We start from the raw sequence: 11,037 nt of genomic DNA, 5'->3' as shown, positions 1-11,037 counted from the left end.
TTTAATATTATGTTGTAGATATAGTGAGAGTGACATTTGTTTTCTTTGAATAATGAGGCATCAGGTGATAGGGTGATGGCCAAAACAAACGGATTGAATGCTACAACAATAGATTTGCAGTTTGACACTTACACAGAGACACTGAACCATGAAAGTCATAAATGACCGTTTCACCCCCATTCAGTAATCAGTAACAGAATTGAAAGATGCTGTTTTTCTTCTGACCTTCTCTGTGCCCTCTCTGACCGTTACTCCACACAGCCTCATATACTCCCTCCAGCCCCTTGTCTTCTTCTTCTAACTGAAAATACCAAAATACCCATCTTCATCTAACCATGGTTAGTTTTTCTCCCTCCATGATTATGTCTTGCTTTCTATGTTAGTCTTGATTATAGTTTCTTAATCCACCTACTTTGGCTGTGGTCATTCATAATATCCCTCTGTCAATTTCCATCCATTTCCATCATGCAACCCAACTAAACAAATAATACTGTCATTTTAGATCATTGGGCCACAAAAATTATTAATGCGCATTATTGTTATTTATTTGGTATTTTGTGTGATTCTCACTATATCCTATACCATATCCAATTCTATCTCTGATTTATAATGTGGTATGCCACCTAAAATATGCTTTTCATGTATTTTACTTTTCAATTCTTCCACCAAATAATAATGGCGGTGTCTCTTTTAAATTTTTATAATCCACAATTGTAGAACTTCTAATTTTTCTCCCCATAGTGTTAGTCTCTATGTTTTTAAAAATAGGTAATTTTGGTGCAACTTTTTATTTATTTTGATTCAATTAAACTTCAAACATAACATATAATTTTGGGTTCTATTAATTATGAATATAAAAATCAAATATTAGTTATATTACTAGCTATAGGTCACTTGACATGTAAATAGTTATTCACATAACAAAACACAATAATACTAGTATTTTGGTCTTCTTCAACTCTATTTAGAAATAGTTTTTTAATTTAAGATATTTATGAAATAATTAAAAAACCATTAAAATAAATGTAATATCATTTGATTTTTTTTAAGATGAAAAACAATACTTATTAAATTATCATAGTTTTTTTTTTTGACATTTTTAATTGATAATAAAGTTAATTTATTTAATCTTTATTAAACCACTATTGATTTTAATTAAAATTAATTATGCTAAAATCTGTTTCACTAAATTAATAATTGTTGAAAATGATAAAATGAATTGTGTTCTTATTTAATTGATCGAAATTGTTAATTGATGTACTCTTATTTTATTTACCAGATTTAAAAAAAGTATTCAGTTTTAAATTATTAAAACTAAAATGAAAAACAAAATACGCATTGGAAAAACATTTTAAAATAATTAATCTTTGTAGTGGGTATTTTTCTGAATTTAGTCTATTTATAATATATATATATATATGATTGGATTAGTAAGATAAAAAAATTATTATTAATTAAGAATAAGGGAGTCACAATTAATTCTGGTAAAAAATATGATTGCTAATGTATAGGTTAATTGATACTCACTTATCATTTTATTTATAAAACTATTAATAATATACTTTCTTACACACTTCTAATCACTTGTTTTGTTAGTGCTTAAAATGTATTACAAACTATAAATTATGAGAGAAAAATCTCTAAATAAAATGCAAGACCAAATAAGTTATATATTTTTTAAATAAAATTTAACCAATTAAAAATGTGTTCAAAACAGTGCTATATTAATTTTTGACATTTTTTAATTTATAATAGAAACAATATGTCATGTACATAATGAATTCAATAAAACTAGTATTTGAATTTGAAAAACTTTTATTTATCTAACAATTGCAATTGCTCTATAAGAGGATTTCTCCATAAACACTTCATATTTAAACAAATATATGAAAATTTAGATTAGACTGTTTTTCAACCAAAAAGTTGTTGAACAAATATGTAATTATAATAAATATCTATTTTTCAAGGAGTACTTAATATATCTACAAATAATTCAAAAGATTTGAAAAGTATAAAAATCTTTCCAAAATTTGTCAAATTAATTCGGAACTGATCAAAAAAACCTAATAAAAATTTGAGGCAGAAAATTGGTTTGAACTGTTTCTTTTGAATTTTTAAATGAATAAAGGTTTATACATAAGTTTAATATGGTGTGTTACTTACTATTCAATATTTTATTTTTACTAACAATTTTTTAATCTTTTTAAGACATAACATTTTATTTTTCAGTTTTAGTTTACTTAATTTTTATAATTTTATATTAATGTACTTAATTAATACATTGCATCGTGTCATGTAATATAGCAATAAAACACTAGTGCAAAAAACTAAATTTTACATCAACTTTTTTATAATATAATGTTTATGAGCTACATATATTTAACCAAATTGTACTAATTAATATTACTATTTAAAATTAATGTCAGATAGGATACACTTTCTCTATGGGAATTGGATTGTTATAATCATTAGCTAAAAACTTTTATATTTTTATATTTTTATATTTATATATATATATATTATTAATGCGGTTTATTTATCTGATAAAAGACATTTCATACAGAATGAAAAGGTTAACTGGTGACAATAAATAATATAAATGGATACTCTTTAGAATACGGAAAGATAAAATGTATGCAATTAAAAGGGAGTTAGCTGAAGATGATGACAATAGATAATATAGTTTGGTACTTTTTATAGTAAGAAACGAAAAATCGAAAATATTACTCTTGTGTCTCTTTCTTTATTTAGTTGCACGACTTAGATATACCTTTTATTAATAATAATAATAGTTTTTTTTATCTATACTTAATAAATCCTTTTTTCTTGATTAAAAAAAATAGAGTATTCAAAGAATATTTTAATCCTATTACAAAATTTTATCTCTAATAGTACAACACAACCGATTTTAGCAACATAAATAGTCTACACACTTGCAATGATTTTAGCAATCGACTTTTCTCTTCCTTACAAAATGTCAAACAAAAGAGTAAATACAAAAATGTCTTTCAGTATAGCACAAAAGATTGAAAAGCTCGTATAACAAAATTATACTAGCAGGACAGACAAACATCTGTCATGCATTAAAATGCACATCCCACTAAGAAACATAATTTCTCTGACTTTTCAATTCAATATCAATAATCTCATAATAAGTGGATGAAGTACATGGTCATGTTGTGAATGATAAAAGGTTCACAAAATCAATGTTTGATAGTCACAAAAAAACAACACCAACAGACAGTGATATACCTAGCAGACAAGAGGCAGTGTTATACCTAACAGAGAGTGATTTTCCTAATAAACAATGATGTTGATATTCAATCTACAAATGTATAAGACAAAATTGAATTACAATATGAAATATACTATTGGTATTATTATCTAATTAAGATAGAAATTTTAGCAATAAAAGTTTATTTTTGATGGTAGACATGAAAGTAATATTTTGCTTTTAGTTTGGGACAAGGGCAATAATTAAGGGTGGTAATTATTTGAGCATGTGCTAACAATGCTTGGAACTTTCAAGATAAGTTACAAGATACATTGAAGCAAAGAACAACAACTACATTCATAAGCATAAAACAAATAAACGTAGGATGTAGTTGAGATAGTTTGAGTAGAGCAACTAGTATGTGACACAAAATATGGTTGCAAATCAAACCTCAAAAGCCATCCAACACAACACAACCGAAGTCACCAACCAAGGGCAACATGGTCATTCCACACTCCCTAACCTTTTCTTAAACAGTCTCTACATTTTCCACCCTCATCAAAAGAAGCCCCTTAACTTAAACCCCCTCATGTTCTTTTCTCTTTTTGGTCTAAGCAAACACCACCATGGCAGCATCAGTCTTTAACACTCCCTCCTTCACACTCTTTGTTTTTCTCTCTCTCCAACTTTATCTCTCTTTCTCTTCCTCTCCCTCCATCCATGACCTTCTCCGTTCCAAAGGACTACCCCCTGGCCTCTTGCCAGAAGAGGTAAAGTCCTACACTTTTTCCCAAAATGGCCACTTGGAAGTGTTCCTAGATGCACCTTGCATGACCAAGTACGAGAACAGGGTCCTCTTTGAACAAGTATTCACTGCTAACCTCACCTATGGTAGTCTCATAGGAGTTGAGGGTCTCCAACAAGAAGAGCTCTTTGTGTGGCTCCCTGTCAAGGACATAATCGTAAATGACCCTTCTTCAGGGTTGATACTCTTTGACATTGGCCTCGCCCACAAACAATTCTCTCTCTCCCTCTTTGAAGATCCACCTCACTGCAAGCCCGAAGGTAAACTCAATTATTCTCAAAATTGGATCACCTCTTTTTTTCTCACTAACTACATGCTTCTAACTGAGATCTGTCACTACCCTTTTGAAACTAAACTCCAAACACAAGATATGCACAATCTTGGCTCACCCTACATACAATTCAGTTGTTTGATCGTATCAATGTACTGTTTAGCCCTTCTGATTCTACTTTTTTTTCTTATCTTTTACCATTTTGGGTAGTGTGAGTGAGAAACTGAAATTTCTTTTGGCTTTTTCTGTTGATTCAGGTTTATGTTATTTTTGTGTCTGATAAACAGCTGTTCTCACAGCTACATTCACAGTTTCACAATCTGAATGCTTTTAATAAGAAACAAATTTGGTTTCTCTAAACACAGTACTTCAGTAAAATTCAGGAACTAATTTAACTTTTCTTTCAATATTTAAGAAACTACTTAGCATAACTTTTAGGTGCTTTGTTTTAACTTTGAGAATTTTAAATAGGATTTGTTTTACTCAGGATTATTTAAGGAGAAAGCTAGTTTTTAAGGGATTGGTAATTTATTCTTAATTTTTAAGCAGACTTTCGAATTTCATTTGCTTTCTCTGGGTTTATCTCTCGTGTGTCTTCGCATCCCAATAACCTCAAAAAAGAGTCTCAGACAAGAACATCCTACTCAACTTTTTTCCATTTTACATGCAACAGACAAAATAAATTAAGAGGAACTTTCCTGTGTTCAAAGGGGAAAAAAGTACAATATTCTACACAATATGTCAGTTCCTGAGCCTCCTGCATCATCGCAGTAACATTTTTAGGCCTGATATATGCAGTGCAGGGTTCAAGGGGTGGGGTTAATTACTGATTTCATTTTCTTATCTGTTTTGTTGTTTCTAGTTGGGTTTTTTTGTCATAATTTTTTAACTTTGCATGCATTTCCAAGGTTAAAAAATTGATTTTTTTTGGTTTATATGCAAAATTGGTGGTTGAGGCTGATTGAATGGTTGTGCAGGTGGGTTGAGGAATCATGTGAGGAAGGAAAAAGGTTTGGAGGTCCTGAGGTAGAAAAAGATGCCACCCTGTGTTTCGGGCTTCACTTGTTGTCTTTTTCTATGTCATGTTTATATAATTTTAGCCTTGCAATGCAACTATAGTTAATGAGCTTGTAGCGTAGAGGTTGAGCATGTAAAAAGGTGAAGAGAGAGAGAGATGAAGAGAGAAAAAAAAACTAAGGAATCTTGATGTCTTAATCAAATTTACAAGTTGTAATTTTCTTCTAACTTTTGTGCATTATATTCACCGGTAATTGCTATGTTGTTCCGTTTTGAGATAAAAAAAAGATATGATAAGTTTCAAAGCAAAGGATCAAATCTAGGTTTATGAATTGGCAAAGCAATGACTAGGAAACTTGCCAACGAAAATGGGATGAAAAAGTTATTTGGAATATGTTAATTGCCCCCTTGTTTTTGCCTTTCTGGCACATTGATATCACAACTGGGTTTTCTTGTTCTTACTTTTTGTTTGTTTAGGGAATAACAGATTGGAAGAATTGATTAAGATTCCTTCAAAGAAAGAAAGAAAAAAAATATTCTTCATCTCTCAAAACATTTTGAATGGTTAGTTGCAATGCAATCTGTATAAAAAGTTAATATTCTTTATTATTTACATTTTAACAGAAACATGTGATTTTAGTCTTACAGATTTCAAACACCATCTTTCTTACTATATGGAAACTGAAAATGTTAAACTTTTATAAGGGTTGAAATTAAGTTTCAAATATTGTGAGGAACTTAAAAGGCAGTTTATACATTAAAAAAAAAGGTAATCTATTTGGTGCCAAAAATTAGCTTAAGCTATATTTAGATTAAAATTAAAAAAAATTCTAATTTTAATACAGTTGTGAATTTCATTACTAGAATGAAAAGATTATTGTTTTAAGAGTGAAAATAAAATCAAATACTTTCTACTTCTCAGTATTATTTTAAACCAAACTTGCAGTTAATTTTTTAGGCTTTCACACATTTTTTAGTCAACTTTGAGATACCTAAAAGGAGAAAGGTGTCTTTGAAAAGGGAATCGGTGGTCTAGTGTTGTTGTTACCTTGAACTCCCTTTATAATATTTAACATTTGTTATTTCTAAACTCGTGATAAAAAACAAGGTAATATTGTGCATTGTGTAAGGTTTTTTAATTGTAGATAACATTTTAAAATACCAATTAAAAAGTATTGCTAAAAATATATTTAATTTGAGCCTTTGAAGTCAAAAACCAACATAAAGCAACTTGATTGCTTTGTTGGATGCAGCGTCAGTTATTGAATTGTAACGGCACAAACTTACAATTTCTTCCATAATTAGAGCTTTTATTTTGAGTTTAGCTTTTCTTTTCGGTGAAAAGTTAACCACTTTCTTTAATTATTATTATTTAGATAGAGTTTGACAGATTGGAGTTTAGAAATTAGGGGGAGAAGAATAAAATACGAGAAATATGGAACTCCAAAATTAAGATAGTATTATCAAGCTTTTGAATTTCAATGTGTATGATACAATTTTGTTTATAAAATATTATTGATTTTTACTTCTAAATAGTGTAGGAACTTTTGGACATATTAAAATAAGTTTTTGGTTGAATACTAAAAGGTAAAACAAGTTTACAACTCTCCTTTCTATTTCACATAAACTAAATGTTTAAATTTCAAATTTCTATAACAACGTAATTGGAATCAATCATTATTGTTTATTTTAGTGTTCAATATTTTTGATATGGTTTGTTTTAGTGTTCAATGTTTTTGTTATAGTTTATTTTTAAAAGGTATCTTAAGGAATGTGTCGGTTATTGAAGCAAGTTATTTTAGAAGATTGACATTGTTTGTGAGAATAAAAGACATGGTCATGGATAGTTATGTGATGATTATCTTTTTGTAGATCATGGTGCAGAAAGCGTTTGATGTGAATATTAGGAAATGCGATCTTATGAAAACGTTTGTTGCACTAATGCAAAGTTTGAGAAGCATATGTTATACTGATACTTGTGGGCTTGATTAGTCAAAGTCCAATCTGCTTATCAAAAATCAAATTAGAATAAAATATCTAAAACATAAGTGGAAACAAATCTACAAAATCTGGAAAAATGGAAATGAAATCTAATGAAAAAAAAGTGGAAACAAATATTTAAAATCTAGAAAGATGGAAACAAAATCTGAGAAAAAGAATGGAAAACAATATCTGAAACAAAATCTAAATTCAAAATTTGTGGGAAAAATAAACCTATTAATAGTGATGGATACAAGCCTCAATGGATAGACTACAACACTTGGACTCGTAGGAGCCTAGTTACGCCATCTTTCCTTTTTTGTTTTCTATTTTCTTCTTTGTAAGTCTTTCTTCTCGCCATTTGAATGAAAGACTAAACCTTTTTGGGTTGATCCTCTTGTAATTTGATATTGAATTTTGAATATGTACCGCCCAGGTAGTCGGAGGTGATGACGTGGCAGCGAGCTATTATGTAGGCATGTTGAGCGGGGCTCATGGCTGGCAGAAGGGAAGGAGATCGGGGGGCTCGTGTAGTTGCCAGTCTTTAAGTTGGCGTGCTCCGATCTCTAGCATACCTAAACCGGCGGTCACTAGGTTTATGATGAAGTCGCTGGATGCAAACCCAGGCGACCAAATGATCAGAGATCGCCGAAAGGAGGACATCGCCGAAGGATCAGTGAAGCTTGTTCCAGGCTTTCGAGGCAGAGGATGAAGCCGTCAGGTAGTCATTTCCTAGCTAGCCAGAGGTTGAGGTCGGGGAACAGCTTACCCGAGCATGCACGATGAAGCAAGTGAAGTAGATCATGAAGGCGGCCGGCGAGACCACAGGGTAGGTGTGTATGAAGGCACCCGTACTCGCCACGCAGAAGAGATCACGCTCCAAGGCAGTTATGCGCTGAGTTGTTTCTTGCGTAAGTAACTTAGCCAAAAAGCCTGAAGAGTAAGAAGTGGCGCCCAAGTCAAGGATGCTCCAGATGGTGACACGTGTACAGTTGGATACGAGCCACGTGTCCAGATGTGTAACTGTCAGGAGAGAGAAAGTGCACAGGTATATAAGAGATTCTAACGAACTTCTGAGGTACGCGCGCGTTTTAGATTACTTCTTTTACGCTTGCGAGAACTAGAGTACGCTGAGAGAGAATCTTGCATGGTTCCAGAGAGTTCTTGAGTTTTCTCTTAGTATTTGGTGGTTCAGTCGCTGACTTGGGCGTCAGAGCGTGATCGGCCGCAGCAGTGCCGTTCTGTCTTTTTGCAGGTTCTTGAGGCGAATCAAGGCGAAGGACCGAAGCTAACACGGCGCAGAGTCGATCCAGATCTGACGAGGCAAAGTTCTTGCGTCCTGGTCAACAGGCAGGATCATCAGGCGCCCACCGTGGGGCCGTGTAAAATCTGTTCCCATCCACAACGTGAATTCTTGGAAGTTTCTGCAGTTTCTGTGTGGTTGTGTGCTGGTGCAACCATTTTCCGCCGTTCATCCAAGCTTGGTTCGGTAGTTTTGTGTTTTCCACCGTTCGTTTGAGTTCTTGTTCGGTGAGGTGAGGTTTTTCGCTGCTTACGCAAGTTTTAATCGGTGAGATCTAAGTTTCGCCGTTCGTTCGGATTTTCGTGGAAGAAGCGGTGGTTTGTGGTGGAGTTGCGAGTTTCTGTGAAGGTTCGCTGTTGAGGTTGTGTTCTTGAAGTTCTTTGGAGTTTGCAAAGCTCTGACCGATTGATTGCTGGATCGATCGAAACTGAAGGAGGTGTTGTTCGTCGCTCATTGTGATCTGTTAAGTTTTCATGAGAAAGATGAGAAGCAACCGTTCAAGTCCAGTTGCGCCAGTTGCTGCTGAAGGCGCCATGACTATGGTGCAGATGGTGGAGATCATGCGTGCGTTGCAGGCGAATGTGGAAGCCTCGCGCATAGAGCAGGCAAAGATGCATGAGGACCTGGTCGCCTCTCAGGCCAGGAATGAAGAGCTTAGCAGAGTGACTGAGGAATTGCGCCAAGCTCTTCAGGAGCAGCGAGGGCTCCCAGTCGCTGAAGAGGTTGCACCGTCGACGCCGCCTCGCGTTTTCCCCATGCCTTTTGCTCAGGCGATTACAGACACGCCTATCCCTGCGAGTGTGGTACTCGTGAAGGCTGTTTTTACCGGCGTGGAGGATCCTGAGGCACATCTCACCACGTTCCACACGCAGATGATGCTGTCAGGAGGATCGGATGCTGTGTATTGCAAAATGTTTGTGAGCACGCTCCAGGGGACAGCGCTGGAATGGTTTGTGAGCCTGCCTACAGGTCACATAACCAATTTCCAGCAGTTTTCGAAGCTCTTCGTCGAGCAGTACATAGTGAACAAGGCGCCGCCTAGGGTGTCTTATGATCTGTTCGACATAAGGCAGTACCAGGGAGAGTCCCTCAGGGACTATTTGAATCGTTTTGGGGCGCAGATGGTCCGCTCGCCGGCCAAGGACGAAGAGATGTTGGTCTACGCCTTCAAGAAGGGCGTGCTGCCAGGACCTTTCTGCGAGGCGTTGATCAGGGCTCACCCCGCCACGTTTGCTGAGGTTAGGCGACTTGCGGTGGCCCACATCGCCGATGAAAGTGAGGTCGCCGAGAAGAGAGGAAGCGTGGCCCCCGCCAGGCCACGCGCCCAGACCAGGATCCAGCCGCAGAGGGTGCTGGAGACAGCGGCGGCCAAGAGGGATCAAAGGACTCGCCATCCTTATGATCCAAGGAAAAACAAGGGCGGGGGCCCAGGGCGCCCCAGGGAGTACAATCGCCCGCCGAAGCATAAGTTCGTCATGGGGTTGGCGGACCTGATCGCCATTCCCAATATAGCGGCCAGGCTGAAGGCGCCCGAGAAGGTGGGCGACAAGGTGTTGGGACCAAAGCCAGACGCCTGGTGCGAATTCCACCAGGGCTTTGGCCACATCGTGGACTCATGTTTGGCATTAGGATACCAGCTCGACGACCTGGTCAAGAGCGGGTTCCTAAATGATTACTTGCTGGACAGGAGGGCGGGGGGAGCGTCGAACTCCCAGCCAGCAGGTGGTGAGGCTCAGCAGCACGAGATGCCTACTCACGGAGAGATCCACACCATTGCAGGAGGGTTCTCGGGTGGTGGATGCACCGCGTCACAGAGGAAGAAGTATGCGAGGTCTGTGATGACGGTGGACATGTTCGAGGACCACTCGCCAGATGTGGACATCACGTTCACGAGTGAAGATCACAGGGACGTTGTGCCTCATGACAACGATCCAATAGTCATCTCGCTTGTTACGGCGGGAAGGAAGGTCCACAGGGTTCTGGTGGACCAAGGAAGCTCGGCAGATGTGATGTTCTGGCCGACTTTCACACAGTTGCAGTTGCCCCTTGACCAGCTGAGGCCCTATGGAGGGTGTTTGTATGGTTTCGCTGGCGATCAGGTGGAGGTCAGGGGATATATAGAGTTGAGAACTACCTTCACGGATGAGGCGGGCTCAAGGACGGAGAAAATCAGGTACCTCGTCGTGAATGCTCCCTCAGCATATAACATTCTGTTGGGAAGGCCAACACTCAACAGAATAGGAGCTGTGCCTTCGACCAGGCACATGAAGGTGAAGTTGCCATCGATAGAACGGGTGGTGATCACCATCAAATTTGACCAGAAGGAAGCGAAGAAGTGCTATGAGAATAGCCTGAAAAACAAGAAGTCAGTAAGTTACATCACAATGACGCCGCCTCCCGGTGTGAAGCCCAAGCCAACAGAATGACGAGTTGTCGGTGCAGCGATG

The 11,037-nt window shown here is 36.4% G+C and overlaps 1 protein-coding gene across 1 annotated transcript; it reads left to right on the top strand.

The window, feature by feature from the left end:
- Positions 1-3,757: 3,757 nt before the first annotated feature.
- On the top strand, positions 3,758-5,535 carry LOC137825597 (serine protease, putative (Protein of unknown function, DUF538)). The gene is made up of 2 exons (XM_068631300.2): positions 3,758-4,279; positions 5,268-5,535. Exons 1-2 carry the CDS (start codon positions 3,841-3,843, stop codon positions 5,318-5,320), a joined length of 492 nt encoding a protein of 163 aa, XP_068487401.2. The 5' UTR covers positions 3,758-3,840; the 3' UTR covers positions 5,321-5,535.
- The last annotated feature ends 5,502 nt before the right edge of the window (positions 5,536-11,037 follow it).

The sequence above is a fragment of the Phaseolus vulgaris genome, chromosome 11, assembly GCF_051622355.1.
Source record: "Phaseolus vulgaris cultivar YP4 chromosome 11, ASM5162235v1, whole genome shotgun sequence".
Taxonomy (NCBI): Eukaryota; Viridiplantae; Streptophyta; class Magnoliopsida; order Fabales; family Fabaceae; genus Phaseolus; species Phaseolus vulgaris.
This window is presented reverse-complemented; position numbering and strand designations above follow the sequence as displayed.

Bases quoted from the DNA above. Each gene is read 5' to 3' on its own strand.
- LOC137825597 (XM_068631300.2), top strand. From the start codon at position 3,841: ATGGCAGCATCAGTCTTTAACACTCCCTCCTTCACACTCTTTGTTTTT. The intron at 4,280-5,267 runs GTAAACTCAATT...ATGGTTGTGCAG, and splicing joins ACCTCACTGCAAGCCCGAAG to GTGGGTTGAGGAATCATGTG.